We start from the raw sequence: 22,345 nt of genomic DNA on the forward strand, positions 1-22,345 counted from the left end.
AATCATGTTTTGTTTAAATGTGTTCATCTAATTCAGTTAATGCTACCATACAAGATCTGTTAAGTGGAATAGACGTGTGTATGCTTTGTGTCAAAATTTGTTTCAAATGATGGAGACAAGTATTTGTGTAGATTTTACAGTTTATTTAAAAAAGTTGTAATAAAAAAATTGTTTAAAATATTATTATTGTTCATGAAGCTGTGAAATTCAATGTAGCGGACGATTAGTTTACCTTTAGTGTTTGAATGACATGGTCACGTATCCGCTAAACTATTGAGGAATAAAATGTATGTACTGACTACTGAGATGTTTTTTTTTTGTAAAACGAATATTTTAACTAAGGCAGCACAAGCAAAACTAAGATGACTAATTTTTGTATGGGACTACAAACATCAGCGAAGAAGCTTTTCGTATTCGTAGTTGGAGCCTTGGAGGCTCTCATGATCTCATCTACACTATTATTCTAAACATAACATCATTAGACATTAGATAAAGTATATCATCGTGACATTAACATACTGCATGGAAAACACATAAACAAGATGTGTCTGTACATATGTATACTAAGTGGCTAACCTTCTTAGGGGGAAAAAAGCCATAAAAATCCTCAACTTATCATTTTCGTTGAATTAAAGCCCGAACTTTGTATATGGTGAATTTAATATCTAACTTTTTGTTGACTTACCTTTTATATCTCAAACTTTTGTTGACTCGGTCAATTTGGGCACAACGTTAAGTCACTAAACTGACAGATCAAACGCGGTTAAGTTTCTATCAATACCACCGTTAGCTGTTAAACGAGTCCTTTTAATCAAAACGAAAACCCCCAATTCTCTATTTCTTAGAACCCTAAAAATTGTAAACCCCCAAATTTCTCTCTATTTCTTCTTGATTTGTCTCTATTTCTTTTCGATACCTCTTTATTCTTCTCACTTTCATCAGATTTTGATTTATTCTTGCAATTACTATGAGTTCTAGCTCGGAGACGTCGGTGATAATCGGTGATCGTGGATTGCCCTCGAAGTGTGTATGTGGTGAAAGGGTATCGAAATTTACATCAAAAACTCAAGATAATCCTGGCCGACCGTTCTTCCGTTGCATCAGCAAACGAGATGCAAGCTCATGGACAAGCAAGAGAGATGTAAGCTCAAGCTCGTGGTTTTTTTTTATGTTGTTTATGTGTGTTATGGTAATGGTAATGTTGTTTGTTTATGCATTAGGGTCACTTATTTAAGTGGGTGGAGGATGCTATCTATGAGGAAGTTGAAGATGCATTACCAAAACTAGGAATCATGGCAAACGAGATTGTTAAAGCCAAAGCTGAGATACATGAGCTCAATGTTGCTATGCAAGAGTTGAAGGAAGATGCAATGCAAAGGAAAAGAGACATATGCAAGCTTAAACTGTTGTGGAAAATGTGTTTTTTGTGGCTTTGTGTAATAACAATTTTCATTGTTTACCTTATGGTTGGTAATGTAAAACAACCCAAGTTTGTTCTCGGTTATTAGTGTTGTTTACTTGTATGTTGGTTTGTATGTGTGGTAATGGTTCATTCATAATAAAAGAGTTAGTAAACAACAAAAGAGACATCATTCATGGTTTGATAACAAAAGAGACATAACTCATTGTCTAAAAACCGCAAAATAAGTAAGTTGCTGGTCCTAAAACACACCAAAACATTCCATCCTAACTTGAGCATTGAAACCATGATGTCCAGCCTCCTGATGCTTGTTGCCTTTGTGGTGCTTGTTGTTCCCATTGTGGTGCTGGCATAAGTGATCCTTGAGAGAGTTGTGATCCTTGTTGAGGTTCCCATTGTGTTGCTTGTGGTTGTGATTCTCCTTCTGATTGTGCTTGTCCTTGTCCAAACAAGGCATTCCTTGGTTCCTAGTTCAAGCGATAAGAGATAAGAGATGATATTGATTATGACCACTTGTTGTGTTAACAATAATAAAACGAGAATTTTGTAAATATAACAAACCTGGTTCTTCCTTGGTCGACCTCTTGGCCTTTTAGGTTGATCTGCAACACTCGGGTTTGTACAAGATGTCCTATTGTGACCTTGTTTGCAGTTTGTACATGTCATGACTCTACCTTGTCGTGATAACCTGGTGGTGCTTGAAGAGGCAGTTTCAAATCTTCCCTTCCTCCTAGCATGGTTAGGAGGTCTACCACGATTGCCTTTTCTCCATGGTGGTGGAAAAACTCCTAATCTATTCATCCTAGGCCACTCCGACTGACCTTGAACAGGCGCAATACCATCTTCATAAGTTTTTTGCCACATTTTTGTTGTGTACCAGTCGACAACATAATCTTCAACCTTCTTTTTTTTTGCTATGATAACAGAAGCGGCATGGACGCATGGGATTCCAGTCATCTGCCACTTAATTCATCCACATGTTCGATCATTCATATCTACACTGTAAGTATCATCATGTAACTCTACCTCGTGTCTATCATTCCTAGCCATGCTTCTTATGCAAAACTGTGACCCTTCTATCATTTTTTCTATCTCCGAATGTGCCCTCTTCGTGAATCTTGTCTTTAATCTACCAGCTATAACATGCCTCTTCTGATTTCTCACCATACACTGTCTCCTAATATCCTCAAGCATTTCTAGTAAAGACTTCCTCCTAACTTGGCGTATGGTTCTATTAAATGATTCACTCAGGTTGTTCAAGTTATCATTGCAACATGTACCTACTCTGAAAAAAGCTCTAGACCATGTCTTTGGCTTAGTCTTTAATAGGGAAGCAAAAGCACCTGGATTATATCTCTGCAATGCTGCCATATTCACATTAAATTTTCCAATGGTGTAGCTGCGAGCAATCTTCCAAAACAGGCGCTGTAGTTCCATATCATGACTATCCCTTTTCCAATTCTCCATAATATGCTTAGCACACTGACGATGTTCTGCTTGGGGGAGAATGTTATGGATAGCTTTCACAAGACCCTGCAAAATAAATAAGCTTAGATAAAATTCTCCATAATATATGAACACAAAAAACACATCAAGCAGAAATATACTTACCGATTGCTTGTCAGATATTATAGCAATTTTGCTTCCATCCTCAAGACCCAAACTCCTAGAGACCAACCTCATAAACCAGTCCAAATTGTCATCATTCTCAATCTCAACCACTGCCCAAGCAACTGGTACTATCCTATTGTCTCCATCTCTTCCAACTGCAGCTAATAGATGTCCTTTTATATCCCATTTCAAGAAAGCACCATCTATTCCTAATATTGGTCTACATGTTTGCTTCCATGCATCTTTTTGTGATTTAAAACACACAAATAAACGATAAAACCGTTGCAAGCTTCCTATTGTTGGTCCTGGAATTGTCTCAATCTCAAAGATTGACCCTTCATTTGATCGGAGAATTTCAGCTTGATAATCCCAAATCCGTGAAAAGTGTTCTTGATGACTAGCACTCGCTTCACGCCTAAGTTTTGATTTTGCCTTTGAGCATTGTTCTTCACTAACTTCCAGGTTGTACTCTCTCTTAATCTCTGCCTTCATCTCATGTGCGGTAATCTTTGGGTGCTTTCTTAACCTCTCTGAAAATAACCAAGCTATTGTTCCTCTCTTTAACATATGAATGTAACCAGACCTCACACATCTATGCTTACCCTCATATCGATTGATTTGCATCTTGTGTTTCTTCTTATCAGAAGCACAATAGCATCTCCATAGACACTTACCATTCTCGTCAACATAAGCACATTTTGCTCCAAGCTTCAAAGATTGCGATCTATATAGCTTAATATCGTATCTAGTTTTAAGAGAGTACCTCAAAACAGCAAGCTTGAAATCATTTGGAGAACTAAACGTTTTCCCCAAATGCAGCATCTCTTCAGCATCTTCAGGTTCGACATGATTATCGCCATCAACATTGTCTTCGTCTTCACTATCTGATAGACGATCTGGAATCTTCTCCTCATCCCAAATATCATCTCCACTATCCGCATCAGTCAAGTCTTCCTCGTCTCTCGCATCCTCTCCAAACTGATTTGCCATGTCTTCACAAATAATTTCTTCTAAACCAACACAATTTCTATCTGCTTCGCCAGTATCTTCATACCCAATACCATCGCAATCATCATCGCCTACAACCTCACAATCATCCTCACTAACGTCCTCACGGTTTTTATCACCAACAGCATCACCACCGAACACTAAAAGAGCATTACCTTCACCATTAGTCGCTTCGGGAGCAGCCAATTCGAGAGCAGTCGATTCGACATCAACCCTCTTTCGTTTAGAACGACGCTTAGAAGGCTTCTTTTTATTCACCATCACTTAACGATTTAGAAGAAGAATTGAAGAATGGAAGAGGAACTAAGAAGAAATAGAGAGGAATCGAAGAATAAGAAGAGAGGAATCGAATTTGGGAGTTTTCAATTTTTAGGGTTCTGAGAAAGAAATATTTGAGTTACGATTTGGGGGTTTTCGTTTTGTTAAAAACGACTGTGTTTAATTGCTAACGGGTAAAACTAACAGAGATTTAACCACGTTTATTTCCTCCGTTTATTGAGTTAACGTGGTGCTGAAATTGGTCTGGTCAACATAAGTTCGAGGTTTTATTGTTACATCAATAAGAGTTCGATATTAAATTCACCATATACAAAGTTCGGGCTTTAATTCAACGAAAATGATAAGTTGAGGATTTTTATGGCTTTTTTCCCACCTTCTTAGTGCCCTTCGACTCTTTCACATCCTTACGGTGGTTACTTAATTTTGAAATATCTAATATTCCTTGATTTTTATTAGTTTAGCCGAATGTTTGGCTTAACGTATTAGATATACGTGATAGATATCTCTTATGTAGATGTTCGTTTTTCGAAGTACTCAGTTGTTTGAGCATTTAATATGATCCTTGAAAGTGACAAAAAAAGTAAAAATTTAGTCTTAGTTTTCAAAATTTGGAAATTTTTTTGGTAATATAGTTACCAAATGTAAGATTGACTTTAGTAGCTCTATGTCATTATTTCATGTAATTATTAACTAAAGACATCTTACCATTTTAGTCTGAATTTGATACATATATATATATATATATATATTTCGATAATGAAGAGATTCTAAATTTAGGTCTATACATTTTTTCAGGTTAGCGATTAGACGATTTCTGAGCTTTGTCTAAAACTTCTTACCAGTTAAACTATTAACACATAGTGAATTTGTTTTTTTCTTTTTCTTTTTCCCCCTCTTCACTTCACATTCATCAAAAGACATCTTCATTCATTATTTTATTTCAAAATAATGTGTGGACGAAAGATTGGTAGGACTAATTCCTAATCAATTATGATTATGATCACTGAATATTACCAAATTTTGTCTCTAAGTGGCAATCAAAGCGTCAAATCTTAATCAATATGTATTAAAATTATGTAAAGTATTAATTCGATTAATCATCATGCGTCATATCCTCATGCCCATTATTTAATTGCATACCCAGTCAGGTATATAGAGACAGTAAGGCGAAGCAGAGCCATGTATTATTATATTGGCTCTCATTCGTAACCATATTTAAAAGAACCATATTTAAAAGAGGCGGTTAAAATTTTTATAGCGGTTATAAAAAAGATTATTAAAAAGAAAGCAGTTTAAGTTAGCGGATGGAAAATATGGTAGAATAAAACAAAACGGTTGAGTATTTAATTTGATTGGTAACATTACTGCGGTTGAATAGTATAAGTTATAATAAAAATTTAAAAAAATAAATTAATATAATTAAAAATGAAAAAATAAATGAAATGGTAAATTAGTATCTAATTCATAATATAAAATATCAATATATTTAAATAATATTAACTAAATGATCAAATTTGATATTAATGAAATTAATGAAATTATCAAATGTATATTTTAAAATCTTATTATTCAAATCATAATCTTAAATTACTATTTTTTTTTTGGCTTACTAACCTTTTCCTAAAAACATTAAAAAGAATAGCAACACATATTAAATCAAGATTATGATTTGAATAGTGAATAAAAGAATAAAAAACTATGCAATATTTTGCTAAACAAAATAAAATGAACTGTGCAACCTCTTTATAAATGTCAAACGCTGGTTTTTGTTAGTGATTAGGATTAGTGTTTGCAACCACCAAAAATAGATTCTAACCACCATCTTCAATTGTTTTTCCCAATCTTGATATTTAACCGCTTTCTCCAGAAGACTTGTTGATTGGTGGTTATTGTAGCGGCTCGTTTGCAAACGATGCGTTTGGGTGCTTCCAATCAAAGCCATTAAGAAAGTATAATGTTTACGTCGTCTCGAGTTACATCATGTATTCATAGTTCGTAATTCGTAACAACATATATAATTGAACGGGTTTCCACGTCCAGAATTTAAGATGTAAATTCGACTATTCACAAGTATTTTATTAACAAAAGATTCTCAAATTTGGTTGTATTTTTATTTTCATGAAATGGTTAATTCATAACATCTGGAGCAAAATAAATTCTTGTCGTTGTAACAAGGAAAGCTTCACAAATTACATGTACTATGGAAATAACCGTGCTATGCCGTGGGGCTTTTTTAGAGGTTTTTTTGTTTAAGTTGTTTGATTGTGTTATAACTTATAACCACTCTACTTCCATGCATGTTTGTGAGATTAGTTAATTATTGAAAGCATAAATGACAAAAAAGATTTTTTCTCGCTTCCACAAAAGAATGTAGTTATAATCCCGTGTAGTTGTCATTGGAAAATGTATATATAACTATAATTGTTCTAAGATAAATCAAGCTATATTAGTCATCTAAACAAACTAAAGCAACATTTCCATCGTGAAATTTTGCTCTATTCTAACCAAAACGAAATCGTTGCCTTGACAATATTTTAACAGCAAGCCAAAGCTAAGAATATTACAGCTAGCAAGTGTTGTGTCCGCGATAATAAAATATTAAAATAGAATTTTATAAAATTTTATGCTTTGACAATGTTTAATACAAATCAAAGCCGATAGTATGGATTTGATGATTCTGTTTGGTCTCATATATAGTTTAACAACTAAGTAGTTAGCGATCAATCGATATAAATTTGAAATTAAATTAGTCATCGGATTTGTAACTTTTTTTTACGAATTTAATAAGTTCAAAAGGAAAACAACAAGAAATTAAAAATCAAAACTAACAATTAACCTCAAAAACTATGATTTGAATTTGTAAAGTTATTGAATAGTGATGCAGCTAGTTATTGAACGTGACCGGCTTCATTATAAGTTGTACGATAAAGACGAGGGTTTTGTTTATAGAATTTGGTGATGCTACTAGGTGTTACCTAAGTATCTATGTGGACTCAACTTCTTAAACTCCAGAACTTTGGCATTGCCTTTTTTCTAATATTTAGACTTGGTAATGGTATTAGTGGTGTGATAAATAGACTTTGTATGGACAGTGATTAAGTTCGGCGGACCTTAGGTCATCTCCATTGGTGGTATTTAGATAAAGATGACAAAGTTGCTTAGTGATAAAAATAAATAATTATATGTAAAAATGAAGCAAAATATCAATACAATAAAAGAAGAAGGTGTTTCTCTCCAGAGCATGACACATCAGCTTTTGTATTGAAACAGAGACTGATAAATTAGTTAAAATGAATATTCAATCAAATTATAACAATTAATCACATCAGTTTTTTTACTCCTAGATGGACAAAACAAAAGAGAGAAACGGCTCGATTTATTCCTCGCCGTTTATACGATGGTCCGACTGCGCGTTTACTCAATCAATAAATCTTCTTTGTAAATCTGCAGCTGCTCCCACTGGGTCAATCGACTCATAGTGATTTGTCAGAGTTTTTTGGAACATTTCACGATCTCCATCGAGAAAGATCCCTAAGCAGAAACATTTCACGATCTCCATCGAGAAAGGCGAAGAGATCCTCGATACTTTCGAGAGTTCCGAGGTGACATGGAGCTATGTTCAATCATAGAACGAGAAAGGTGATAAAGTGAAACGTTTATACGAGCTCACGTTCGAGAAGAAGCTTAGAGACAAAGTCATGGACTCTTATCTGATCCAAGAGGAGATTAAGAGGAACATGAGAGTGGTGAAGCTTTATAGCAGAGATGTGTACGCCAAGGATGATGATGATGGTATGGCTGGTGGGAACTGGGGATGTATCAATCTCGAGCATCCAGCGACGTTTGATACGTTGGCGATGGATCCGGATGCGAAGAAGAAGATCATTGATGATCTAGAGAGGTTCTTGAAGAGGAGAGAGTCTTACAAGAGAGTTGGTAAAGCTTGGAAACGAGGTTACTTGTTGTACGGTCCTCCATGAACGGGTAAATCAAGCTTGATTGCTGCAATGGCTAATTACTTGAAGTTCGATGTGTTTGATCTTGAGCTTAGTAGTATTTATGACAATGGTGAGCTGAAGAGGGTTTTGTTATCAACGACGAACCGTTCGATTTTGGTTATTGAAGATATTGATTGTAATGCTGAAGTGAGAGACAGGGAAGCTGAGAATCAAGAAGATGATAAGAGGAGTGGAAAGGTGAAATCTTTTTGAATTTGTGATTTGGTTTTGATCTTTCAATAGAATCTATTATTGGTTCTGACAGTGATACTGTCTTTGAGCTGCAGGTGACTTAATCACCATGTGAAAGTACCATAACTTGTTGCTTTAGTTTGGTTTGGAGGCTGTTTGAGAATCTCATTATCACATACCCCTATTCAGATTTGACTTTTGTTTTCTATAACTCATTATCATTTTCCACTGAACGATTGAGATGAAAGTAGTTAATCAACTTTCTTTATCTCCTCTGGTTAGGCTATGCCAAGGCGGTGAACTCTTGGGTGAAATACTTTAAAGGTAACGGCTATATCATACATGATTCTAAGAGAATTCTCTATGGTTTTTTATGTTATGTTTCTGCTGTAAAAAACACAAAAGAATGAAGAGACCTTTTTGGAGTTTGTTCCGGTTTATAAATCCGGCTAATTTTATCCATTGACATTGAGTCAACGTCATTATTGTGCAGTGACCAGTGGAGAGGATGTTGTAATCTCGGCTGAAAAATACTTAGGTTCACCCCTAATAGGCTGTGTAAACATAATCAAGAGATAAAGACTAATATATGGCATGCCTTCAATCTTATCTCTCGATGAAAAAGCCAAATCATTTCCATCACCAATTAAAATCTTCTTTTGAAAGCCATCTGACCTGAAAATAAATAATTTTCTAATTATCATCATATGTAAAAAAACCAATCACAATACAGAAGAAAGAAATCATCAGATTATTATTCTTTAATGAACAGAAAAACATCATGAGAGTAACATATGAAAAACAATGATCGAAGATATTACAAACATATAAGCGGAGATGAACAGTATGTGAGTTCACCCCTAGGGGTGAACCTCTTCATTCACCTCCTCATAATATAAGGAAATAAAATCTGTATTTATTATTCTAAAATTAAAAATTTAAACCGCTCTTTTATAAACCCAAACCGATATATAATTTTATTGTAATTGTAAAATATAAACCATAACCATCTCATTTGTACAAACCGACATATATTTTTGTTCTAATTGTAAAATCTAACCCCTAATAATCTCATTTGTAAACTCAAACCGACATATAATTTCGTTTTAATTGTAAAATCTAAACCCTAACCATCTCATTTGTAAACCCAAATCGACATATAATTTCGTTCTAATTGTAAAATCTAAACCCTAACCATCTCATTTGTAAACCCAAACCGACATATAATTTTGTTTTAATTGTAAAATCTAAACCCTAACCACTTCATTTATAAACCCAAATCGATATATAATTTCGTTTTAATTGTAAAATCTAAACCCTAATTCTCATTTATAAACCCAAACCGATATATAACCTCGTTTTAATTATAAAATCAAAATCAAACCAATATATAACTTTCTTTAAATAAAAGAATACAAAATTTGTTTTCTTAATTTGTTTTTTTTTTTAATTTTATTTTGATTTATTTTTTTCCTATTAGAGCTAATCTCATAATCTTAGTGTACTTTTTTTGGTGGAGATAATCTTAGTGTGCTTAGAGTAAGTTTGGTATCAGTTTTGTTCCTAATTATTGCTTAACTTGCATAATATTGCATTAGACAACTGTTGTGGATTTAGTTGGTCATTCTAATCATGAGAATTGTTTTTTATATTTTTTTTCTTAATTTCTATAGCTAAGTTTTCGTTTTTTTTTAAATTAAATTTTCATGAAAATAACTTTGGGAAAACTACTAAAATCCGAGCAAATAAAAAATTATAAATCATACAACATTTTAAATTTGTACAAATTATACTTATATATTAAATAAAATATATTCAAAAACTTAATTAATGAAATCAAAACCTCAAGTATCATATTATGATGAAAATAATAATAGCAAACAAAATTATCAAAAATTTGATTAATTATGATACTTGATTCTAAACAACATATATTAATTTATGAAATAAAAAGTATATAAGAAATATAATATAAAAAGAATAATGAAAACCAAACCGGCAGGTGATGATATGATCAAATATATATACACCATAGATGATTGAAGCAATTGAAAATTGATCCAAATATGATGGCACTAAAAAATTAACAGGTACATCTTTCCAAACTCAGTAGTTTGAATTTACCCGAAAATAAGATCGATATAAAAACAGTATATAATAGTTATCTTAAATTTGTAAAAACTACAAAAATTACACCACACATTTAAAGTACACTAATATATTTAAATTAGGATTAATTAGAATATTTATATATAATATTTTTACTCGATTTAAATGAAACATTTATAAACCATCCTAGATTTAATTTTGAGATTTCTCTATTTATATTTACTAATGCATTTTTCTATTTTCATGTTGTTTAAACTATAGTTTTTATAATTAATCCAATTAAAAAAACATATTTTCAATAATTTAATATATCTAAAAAAAGTTATAAAAATTATCCCGCCGTCTAACCTAGTTAATTATTAACAATCAATGCTTACAGAAGGAGAAAGAGTTTTAGAACCATTAAGAACCTTGTGCGTGTCACCTTCTGATTGGATGAGAGAAAAATAAGTTATTTTTTTTTTCCCTACTCTTGCTCTTTTCCCCAACTTCCTCTCTTCGTCTCTCTTGTCGATGTTAAATGATGGTTCAATATGTTTATATTGGTAAGAATCTCTCTGATTTCAGTTGTAGAGCATGATGAATTAGGGTTTTGATGTGATAAGAAATTAGGGTTAAACAAATTGGGAATTGATGTTAACAAAGTTAGAGTTCTAGGTTGTTTAGCCGATTGGGAATTGCTAATTGCTAATGTTTGACTTCATGTATTAATGTTTTAGTTTCAGATGGGTTATCATCTTCTTAAAACGATTGGGAATTGATGTTAACAAAGTTAGAGATCTATGCGATGCTAGTTGAGTGCAATATGGATCCTGATGAAGCTGTTAATCGTCTCCTTTCTCAAGGTTCTCTATTTCAAGCTTTTCCTCTCTCTCTTTTTATTTTGTTTCCTGGGTTTTTTTTTTTAGTTTCGAATTTGTTTAATTGAAGTAGAGCTCTGCATAAAAAAAAAAAAAAAGGAAAGCTTGTGAGGAATTTGTTTTTGTTCTGAGTAGCCATGTTAAAGGTGTTACGACTTGTGTAAGGTAGGTAAGTATGGCGCTTCACTCATTCCTCAGTATATGATAAGACTCACTGATTTCTATTTTTAGATTTGTGTTCCTGTTATTTGTGTTTATAATTATCAGGATGAAAATAGGTTTGAGCTAATTGCTATATTTGTTGTAGTCTGATTTAATTGTTTGGTCTTTTTTTTTAAGCCTGTTCTGCAAGTTGGTCTCAAGGCGGATTCTGCAGTAGTGAAATCTCTGGCTTGCAAAACTGTAAGTGTCTATATAAGCATTGGTTTATGCCTTCTCAATGGGTTTCGTTTGTAGCGTTTGCTAATGTTGAGGTCTTGTTTCGGTTTTTCTTAAGGTCCTTTGCCTCTTGGAGAATCGCAATACAAACGATGCTTCCCCTGTTCAGCTAGTTGTTAGCAATGGCATATACCCTCTTTTGCTTGATTATATCATTAACAGGTAAGATGTCATGTTTAATAGCTCTAGATTATATTGTTACAGTTGTGTTCATTTGTATGGTAGTCTAGCAATCTAAAGACTAACAGAAACAACTAGTTGAAGCATAATGATTATCGTCAAGAAAGAATTTGGGTCGTATCAATATGGTTTTAGTGTCTCTAAATAGCTGCTTTCCGCAAAATTTAATATTATTTTGTGTTATCTTAGTATTTCTTTTGCTTTGCAGTGATCCTCCAAGCTCTGAAGTCAAGAAAGCACCAACGGGATCTAGTGATGAAGTACCCTAAAAAAAAGTTCATATAAATTTTCAGGTTTCTATATATATCACATATGTTTGTGCCCAGTTTCTCATATACTCATATCTGATACTGTTATCTTCTTTTTTTAGTTTCATATTATATATTTAAGAAGAGTGTAGTTCGTGTTGTTTGAGTTAGGAGCTTACTAGTTCTCAAATGTTCATTTTATCTCACAGAAATCAAACTTTTTGATTGTGCAGTATATTGGGTCCATGCATGAGGAAAAATTTGAAGTTCTGATATCAAAAGCTTAAACAAAATTCATTCTATTATAATAATTTCTAACATTAAAATTTTAACTTAAAAGGACCCTAATTTTAGATACTACCAATGGACCCATAAAATTATTAAGTTGCTTAAGAAGATGTTAACTTCACTTTTATTCAAAATTTACAATATTTTTTTTTTTAAACAACTTAGTTAACACACCACCAAAGGAGATGCCCTTAGACCTTCTTGGCTTTAGGAACTGACCCACTAAATGAAAAAAAAAGAAACTAGAATTAGAATTTTTCTTAAAAAAATCGTTTTTTGTGGTCGTGATGTAAAAGACACACTCTGCTTGTGAATAACGAGTCCCAACTATTAGGGATGTTAAACAGGGTTTCTCGTGATGTATAATAAACCAAAAGTTGAGTCCAGCTTCGAACTTGGCAAATCCTATTCTCGTTTTTAAAAATCTATTGCAAACTTGACGATCAATATACTTAATAAGTTTTTTTTTTTTCTGTAAAAATTGTATCTGATCTCTCCAAATAGTTCGTAACCGGGGAAACATAACGCAGTTTATTTGTATATATATATATATTCACTCACACTCAAAAAAATATTATATTCTACATCTCTTATTTTTTTAAATAAATATTCTACAGTTCTGTACCATATTTGTTCATTACCGTTATCACTAAACGGATTTTGTTTATTTAATTTATTAAATCTTGATTTTTTTTCCCACAGTAAACATTATTTATTGATATGTCGGTGTAATAGTTATATGGCGTGGCCACAAATGAGACTCACTTGCAAGACATGTGTACAAATCTTGTCCTCACTCATGGATCATATGAACCGAAACATTCACTCACACTCAAAAAACCCAATCTTTACATTCTTTTATACTATCATCATCATCTACACCTCGAAAATTCCAAAAAAAAAAAAAACCAACAAAAAATGGCAGAGGAGTTTCATCTTCCTTTAATCGAAAACGATCCGATTCCTACCGAAGAAGATTTCGAAGCAAACACTACTTTCATAGACGACGAATACCTCCGTTACCTCCACTACTTAGATTCACGGAGCAGCCATGGGATCAACACGTTTGGTTCTTACGATGAGATCTTTGGTCTAGTTCTCGGCAATTCATCATCTACCACACGGGGATTGAATGCGGCAGAGGAACTTCCGGTGGTGGAGTTTACAGCGGAAGAAATGATGGAGAGAGGTTTAGTGGTTTGCGCCATATGTAGAGAGGAGTTTGCTGCTAATGTGAGACTCTCTGAGCTTCCTTGTCAGCATTATTACCATAAAGACTGTATCACAAATTGGTTGAGTAATCGGAACACTTGTCCGCTTTGTCGTCATAATGTGGAATTACCTAAAGACGGTTGAGATTGTTTGTACTAATTCAGACCGCACCGTACCATCTCCATTCGGGTGCCTGAGAGTTTTATTTTTTGGTAAAATATAATTATTGTTTTTCTTTCCCGAAAAATCTTTGAAAGGGATGCAACACAAATCTCCGGGGAGGTCACGTATCCAAGTATAAATGTTGCGTCACTGCGGAGTTCTGATGGGATCCTAGTGCATTAGTGGCGGTATGATTGCATCCCTTAAATATCATTGCTATAAACTAATTAAGTTGTGTTTTGTCGAAGATGACCGTAGGTTGCTTGACAAGTATAGTCTAGTTTTTGTGAATTAGTTCGGAACTTATATGTTATGATTTCTACTCTTTTCAAGATGAATTGGAAAAATAATTTACTGAATCCTTTTGTGCTTTGTATTTGGGAAACGAGCTAACCAGGTAACAGAATTCTCTTAGTGCTTGCTTTAGCTGAGTATATATCTAAGTTACACTCTTTAAATGAGCTCTCTTTGAGTAATTTATCTAGGGATTACCCGAGAAACCGTTTTAAAATTTAAGCTTACAGGTCTGTGTTTTGTAATAGAAAAAGGTGGGCTTAACACGGACGGCTGTTACAGTGGTTTTACACTATGTAACTTATGTTTCTGTGTTCAACAAAGTGTCAAAAATTAGATCACAACTCAACCAATAACAAAATTTTGGATAGGGCGGAAGTTTCTGTATACAGTTTGAAGAGATTGGTTGTGTTGGGCTTTCAACTCACTAGTCACTATTCGGTCCATACAAGGCTAGATCAAAGGTCCATTATTGTTTCATGCTTGCTTTTAGCTGAGTATGTCGTAGACTCGTAGTCACTAGTCACTAGTTTACTCTCGTTGTATATTTATCCGGAGTTATATATATTTAAATAAATTATTAACAAAAATAATACTTTTTCTATTTCATAAAAAGTGTCATTTCAGATATTTTTTTTTGTTTCACAAAAAGTGTCATTTTATATTTCTAATGAGTATTTTAATGCTATTTTTTTTTACTTCTAAACTTAAAGTTATTTTTTATTGAATTTAGATTATTAACCACATATTAAATAAACACAAACATGTATAATTCAAATTTTTCTTAATTTATGTGAATTGTATCAAAATGGAACTTTTTGTAAAACAGAAGGAGTACTAATTAGCTCTTTGGCATCAAAGACCGCATTAGCTCTCTTTCGTCTTCAACCACTCTAAACCTTGGAGATCTTCTCCAATTAATGCTGGTTCTAGCATTCACAAACTCATTGTATTAAACACATTTTTTGTTTTCACCAAAACACTTTTTGACCAAAACAAAACACATTTTTTGTTGACAAAATAAATTTAACATTTTAACGAAAAATTTAGGTGTTTGACCAATATATAAAATAATATCAAACAAATGGCAACAAAAATTAAATCAATTGTATTTGCTTTCTTTTGATGTAGGGTTCTGGATGTGCCTCTCCCTAGCCACCCACCCTATATAATTTGGCATTATCCGCCCAAAATCATACTTTAAATGATTCTGCTCCCTTCACATGTTGTATTAAATCCAATTCATTTTGTTTTTGGTTTTGTTTGTATGCAGCTCTAGTAATTATTTACTACGAAGAATTTTGAAGTCGCAAAAACATTTTATCACCCTAACTGGCATTACCAACATTTAAATATCACCATGATTAAGTAATGACAGATGATAATGCACGGAATAATCAATTCGAAAGTTGATTTATAAGAGAAAGCTTTTTTATTGCATGCTTTTCATTTTACCTTTTTTACTTACATTTAACATCGTTATTTTTTTATGTCTTCTATATATTGAAATGAAAAGTTATTTTATATATTCTCTGTTATTATGAAAATTGTTTTTAAAATATACTATGATAAAAATGTAATAAATGCAACAAAAAAACTTTATTTGATGAAAAAATCAGAGTAGATTTATTTTATATGTTTTGGAATTGTAAATAAAGTTAAGATTTATTAGTTATAAATATTATTTTATCTCACATCCAGCCTATACTATAAGAAACTTTACAATTCTTTTATATATAATGCGATTTTAGGTGGAACTAATGTGTTACATATACAAAAAAAATTAAGGTAAGGAGTATGCAAAATTTTATATTTTTATTATCATGTAATAACATAACGTGTGAACTTATAAATAACATTTTGAACTAATTAGTATGTGCATTATCAGGGATCATTAGAGCATGATTACTGGTAGTTTCTCTTAGAAGTATTCTTAATTAAAAATTAAAAAGTAATAATAAAGTAATAGTAAAAGAAGGTAAAGGGTGAGCAAGCTTCTTCATACAGAATCGGAGGAACCGATTCTCTTGACAACCATGACATGTAGCAGTTTTTAATAGGTTAATATTATTTTTTTCAGATTTTTTTATTTAAATAAATAATAATAATAAAAGAAATAATTAAAATATATTATTTTGAGAAATGAAAAGCCTTGCTGGGATAATGATGGTCTTAGTATCTAGTGTCTAGAAAAATCGTGCGATATAAGGAAGAAAAATAGACATTGTGTTAGGGAGATAAATGCTAGAAAGTGACAAGATGTTCAGATTGTGTCTATTCTTGAGGGTACAATATCTAAGAGCATATATTATCTTTTATTATAAGATTGATTTACGTCATATAGACTCAAGATTTTTTTTGAATTACTAAGAGGTTCCAGGCCTAGGTCCGTACATTCTTTCAGACCAGGGACCAGAACATTTTATATGGTCCTCTTTTAAGCGCCGTCTCTCGAACCGGCGACCTCTAGACTTTGCTAGCGAGAGAGTCTTTACCAATTGAGCATATAGACTCAAGATTACGATGTTACTTTCACGTACATTTTAATCAAACCCAAGCTTTTAGTGTTTTGGATCTTTAGAACTTCAGAGTTCAGATCTTTGGAATAGAAATACGTTCAATTTCCTCTCTTGTATTGGCTCCATATCAGTTATGGTATAATTATCAGCTTTATATTGGTAATTAAGTTTAGTTTTTATAATCTATAAATTTGAAATGGACCATTTATGATTTGATGATATACTACTTTAGTCATACAATGTAGACAAAAGAGTACCTTTTAAGTTTTAACTAAAGCATATATGATAACTAGAAGTTGTATTTGATCAAAGATTTTGACTCATCTGATGAATTTTAGATGTAGTAGGATTTATGTGGCTTTGAAGGATATCTTGGTGACTTATTTGAACTTTTATAAATAAATAATTATGTGATTTGATATATATGACGTACTTGTTCTTAAATTATTTGGGATAAAAAAAACAAATTCCAAACTAATAATGAAACCCAAAAAGATTTTTTTGAAACAAGAAAACAATTTCAGAGCTATGTAGGCATTGTAGACAAAAGCTTTAATTTTTTCTTCTTCTTATCACCGTTGGGAGTTTTTCCACAAAATGTACATGAAAACTATTAAAAAAAAAATTATCTACATTGATTAGAATCGCGGAAAATAATGGCTTTGTCTGGCACCTTATCGCTGCGACAGCGATCAAAACAAAAAAGGTAGAAGAATATAAGAGAGAAAAATTTAGATCCCTCTTCAGTTTAATTAGTCGCAGTGACTAGTTTTAGCGTAGTTTATCAGTCGCTATAAATAACAGCGGCAGTTTCATCGGAACTAGCGACAGAAATTCCATCACTAGCGACTGTATTTTTTCAGATCACCTTGACTTTTGTCTTTGTTGACGTCTTTTTTTTTTCTGTCGCCGTTGCTATTGCAGCGATTAGATAACAAACAGGTTGAATATCTTTGTATGTTTATATCCGGCTTAATTAAAGGTTCATCTATCCTTTTAACGCTTTTATACCGAAATTTATAGTTTTGTTGCAAGTTTTGATTACCGGTAGATAATGTGTTGTGCTTAAAAACTGCAGGGGATAAATGGTCTTTTTATATGAAAACATGATTCACTCACAAGTTACTTAATTTTAAATAATAATAGATATTAATGTAATAATTGATTTTTATTAATAAAATTTTAGAGTTAAAAAATCTGAAATCCAACATAAAATAGATAAAAGATAGATAAAGTTAATCGATAAAAATTATTTGAGAGCCAAAAACTATGAAGTTTTTTGGTACATGTGAAATAAAAGATTATTGAAAATTCTTTGAAGAACGAGTCAATAGAGGACCAATTAGACGTTTTTTTGTTGTCTTTTAAACTTTGGGATCTCAGATTTCTTCTAATTTTATATTTGGTTTCTATCTTAATAGAATAAAAGCAAGTTTTAGTTCAAAAAAAAAAGAGAAAAATCTCAAATCCTCAATATAACTATCTTTGATTAAGAGAAATTTTAATTATCTCAAGCACACAATGTGACATATTGTACAAGTGATAAAACAATTAACAAATTAGGTGAACAAATGTGAAAGAAATAAAATAATAACCAGTAGTTGTCTGACACAAATAAGCTATGACAAACATAAAAATAAGTGGCCTCATTACATGTGTCAAAATTTGATTAAACTGTCGATATGTACTAATGAATATGTTGATTTTGTTTGGACCCATTGTAATAGCTTGATTCTATAATTAGCCAAGAAAAATTGAGTTTCTATTATTTCATTATTTCCAATGGTTTTATTTCTTGACTTTTCTAAACCATTTATTATCGTAAAAAATAATCAGTAATTATTATTCCTCTTTTCAGAAAAAAATTCCAGTTATTTATTTATTCATGTCTACAGCTCTTTTATAATTAATCTCATATATCTAGTAAAATTAGATCTTTATCAGGTTAGTATGTTACATACACATTTAAAGAATTATGTAATGATTAATATGTCCTTATTTAATTATTTACATATTATCAAAAAATAAAAAATATAATAAAATAAGGAAATTTTAATTTTTAAAATATGAATATATTTGAGCAGTTAGTTTTTAACATTAAAGTTTTTTATATAAAGTATATATCTTATCAAATTTATATATAAGCCAACAACTTGTGAGTTCACCCTAATAATTCTTTCGCAGACACTATTTTCGAGATGCCGCGACCACCATCACTCTCCAACGCTGGTAGGGCTCCGTCTCGCCGGTGTTGGGTTCTCTCACCCTCTACGCTACTTTGCTGCTTCCTGTGCTCTTTCGCTTCCTTTTTTAATTCTTTTTCCCCTTTTATTTTTCCCTTTTGAATCCCTTTCAATCTCCGACCATCACCCCAGATCCAGACGAAGAAGACTTGACCTTGCTCTCATACCAAAGGATGTAGAGTCCGGCGAACCCCATCCTCAACTACTCTCGCCCAGTCCTACCGTCGATGTTTTCAAAGTCCCTACATCTCCCAATTTCTCGATCCGGAGTGTGCTATGCCTCTGAAGAACCCCTTCCCGCAACATCATCTGAACCTCCCCAGAATACGTCGGAATTAATGTTTGGCGGAGAATCTTCCAGAGCTGCGACTTGCCCCCGATATTGGACTCCTGTCTCACAGACATGTCACCTTGAGAGCTTCGCAGACCCATCGCCACTACCACGAGAGGAGCAGATCGTCTTCTCCCCTCCGGTTAACCGCTGCGCGATACAACTCCCTTGGACATCCACCACCACCGGATCTCTGCGGATGAATTGTGGACCAAACTCGGTAAGTTGGCACCCCAAATGGTCTTGCCCAACCCCCAAAAGCCCAGGTTCTTTCTATATAGCTCTATGTTATCCTATAGACTGTTATTAGTTTGTTTGGCTATCCTCGATGTTCGAAGACTGCATCAGAGGGTCCACTTAGCTAGTGTGTCTTGGATGTACAAAGAATATGTTAGAATTATGGCGACTGCTCAACTGACGACATTGTCTGTTGGTCCTCAAATCTTGAATTACCATGTATGTCTTAATTCCCGGCATTCACACCCTCTTCTGAAGCTCAGGCCATTTGTCCTTGTTCCCGTGTTTTGTCGAACACAAACCCTGTGTGGATTCCTTGATCACCATTTTCATGGCAGAGAGGACCCACCTGAGCTGCTACAACATTACATTTCTTATGTGCACCTACTATTAGCTTCATTGGTAAACTCATTTGTTCTCATTGCCTTGCAACTAACCTCTCCTTCAAAGCTCAGGTCTGATTTTTCTTCGCTAATGTCTTACCGACTACAAAATTTGTGTGGAATTCTTGATCACCATTTTCATGGTAGAGAGGATCCACTTGTTATGTTACGATTCCACACTTATGCTCTGCGAATCCTGGTATTAGCTTCAACCTTGAAATCTAGTGCTCCTAAGTTCCTGAAGTTTCATGGCATACTAGACCTGAATTCAAATTGTCGAGGTTGTGGTTATGGTCTTAGATTTTTCTCTACCAACAACCACCCCTCGACGATCCTAGCTACATACTTCAGGTACCACCTTGTTGAGCAAATATTCACCAGCAACTTCATCACCCTCCGGGTCTTTGACCCCCAAATCCTTACCTTGGCTCTGCGTCTGCTAGTGCTCCTCACTTCAGTTAGCTCCTTGGCTTTGATTATGCTACCAACGACACTGTGTCCTTTGACCGTGACCTACTTGTCATCCCTCGAGATCCTCGATGATGTCCAATCCTGCAACCATGATCCCACATGTCTCCAATTGCTTCTTAGCGCTTGTGTCATAGCTCTCATGGAATCTTGCTCGATGATTTCTTTATGTTTGTTCTTGCCTATGGCTTTGGGGAAAGTCTTTCCTTGTAATCGTTTAAACTCTGGAATAATATATCCCTTTCCTTGTATGTTTTCTATCTGAATGAATAGAATCATCGTTTGACAAAAAAAAAAAAAAAAGGTATATATCTTATCAACTACAAATTTATGTTCAGAGGTGCTAATCATTTCTTATTATACCCATCATACAAAAAGCTAATTTTTCAAAAAATTTAGAAAATATCTGAAAGATTATTATTATGTTTTATATTAAAGATTCCTTTGGCTTGGCTTGACTTTGTTAGTGCTACATTTGTTATTGGAAGACAAGTTAAATCGAAGTACTCTTTCCGTGCAAAAACTAGAGCCGTTATTTTAGGGATATGTTCTTTGTCGTGACATTAATATTCCCAAATTCACCTTACATTTTGCCTAAGGACAAATTGACATTGAAGGGCATAACTGGTGTATTATTATGTAAATTAATCACTGACTTTGATTTCGAATGCTACCCCTTACCCAACTAAATAAAAGATACCACAGTCCACAGGTTATATTATATCACATGTTTCTTTTTTTCTTTTAAAGTGATTGGTAATTGAAGTTTTTCAGTTATTATACGAACGTTTGTTACTTTAGGTCAGAAATGTGTCCTTCACTCCTTCTTGTGTCAGCAATCACAAGATCTATTTCTGGTGCTGCGCTTATCGTTGAGTGTACGATCAATGATTCAATGTCATAGCTTGCATATTTGTATTTATTTGATTTTTTGGAGAATATCAATTTCGTAATTCTAAGATTTATCACTTCGATCATTTATAACCATAAGCAAACTCGACTTACAAATCCTTACATTCCAGATTTTTTGTTATGCATTTAGGTTTCATTCGGACGTTTAGAATCTTTATATCAAACCGATATATAAGAGTGAGATTGGTGGAAGTGTTAAATATATATTATGACCCTCAATAGGTGATCTCGAGCTCATTGTTGGCCACTGTGAGAGAGTAATTTTACTTATAAGCATGTATAATCTAGGGTCCATTTCAGTTTACCATGATATATTTCTAATCGTTCCACAAAAATGGGCAATGTTATAGTATTGATTTTGATATTACCACTAAACTCCAAATATGTGACTGATTCTTAATTACAGAATGAGCATTTTCAAGTTGTACCATAAACCTGAAGAGATTTTTAGTTTTAGTTGTTTTGTTCAAGGTTTGACTTTTTATCGTGTGGCCTAAGTCAACCATTATCCAATTAATCTTTCAAGATCTCGCCAAGGATGATATGCTCGCTGGTTTGTATGGGAGTTCCATCGCCTACCATTTTTTGTTCATTGGAGTTAAGATTTTTTTTGGGACAATTTTAAGAATATACTAAATTTTTAAAGAAATTTGAAAATTACACTCAATATTATAGTTATTTTTTTAAAGTCTTTTCCCAAAAACAACTCATATTTGTATATGTAGAAACTGATTTGTAAGTCTAGCCGATCAGAGATATCGCACCAAAACCTTTTACAAACGAGAATATAACGTAAAAAGGACGTAAAAGTTGGCAAAATAGGGAGAAGATTAAAAAAAAAAAAAAAAAAATCAATATTTAAAAAACTAGGATAGAGAGTGTAGAAAACTAATTTTAGAGTAATTCAGAATGATCTTTTATTATATATTTTTCATTTTTATTTTATAATTTTT

At 32.9% G+C, this 22,345-nt stretch overlaps 1 protein-coding gene, 1 long non-coding RNA gene and 2 pseudogenes across 4 annotated transcripts; 3 read left to right on the top strand and 1 right to left on the bottom strand.

Moving 5' to 3' along the window:
• Nucleotides 1-967: 967 nt before the first annotated feature.
• LOC109132469 (uncharacterized protein At1g43920, Chloroplastic pseudogene) lies at nt 968-1,508 on the top strand (annotated as a pseudogene).
• Nucleotides 1,509-1,686: 178 nt separating this feature from the next.
• Nucleotides 1,687-4,300, bottom strand: LOC147945617 (uncharacterized; annotated as a pseudogene).
• Nucleotides 4,301-10,971: 6,671 nt separating this feature from the next.
• LOC147945618 (uncharacterized) lies at nt 10,972-12,578 on the top strand. 3 transcript variants are annotated; one of them, XR_015596667.1, is made up of 6 exons: nt 11,023-11,162; nt 11,337-11,462; nt 11,551-11,646; nt 11,817-11,879; nt 11,974-12,077; nt 12,304-12,578. It is a non-coding gene; the product is annotated as an uncharacterized LOC147945618 (long non-coding RNA). The 3 variants fall into 3 exon arrangements; XR_015596665.1 differs by lacking the exon at nt 11,551-11,646 and having other exon boundaries at nt 10,972-11,162; XR_015596666.1 differs by lacking the exon at nt 11,551-11,646 and having other exon boundaries at nt 11,010-11,162; nt 11,343-11,462.
• A 797-nt stretch (nt 12,579-13,375) lies between these two features.
• On the top strand, nt 13,376-14,364 carry LOC104780209 (putative E3 ubiquitin-protein ligase RHC1A). The gene has a single exon (XM_010504710.3). The coding sequence runs from the start codon at nt 13,406-13,408 to the stop codon at nt 13,985-13,987; it is 582 nt and encodes a 193-aa protein (XP_010503012.2). The 5' UTR covers nt 13,376-13,405; the 3' UTR covers nt 13,988-14,364.
• Nucleotides 14,365-22,345: the final 7,981 nt, after the last annotated feature.

This window comes from Camelina sativa, chromosome 4, assembly GCF_030686135.1.
Source record: "Camelina sativa cultivar CO46 ecotype springtype chromosome 4, ASM3068613v1".
Taxonomy (NCBI): domain Eukaryota; kingdom Viridiplantae; phylum Streptophyta; class Magnoliopsida; order Brassicales; family Brassicaceae; genus Camelina; species Camelina sativa.

Excerpts from the sequence above, each read along its gene's own strand:
- LOC104780209 (XM_010504710.3), top strand. The coding sequence starts at position 13,406 with ATGTGTACAAATCTTGTCCTCACTCATGGATCATATGAACCGAAACAT.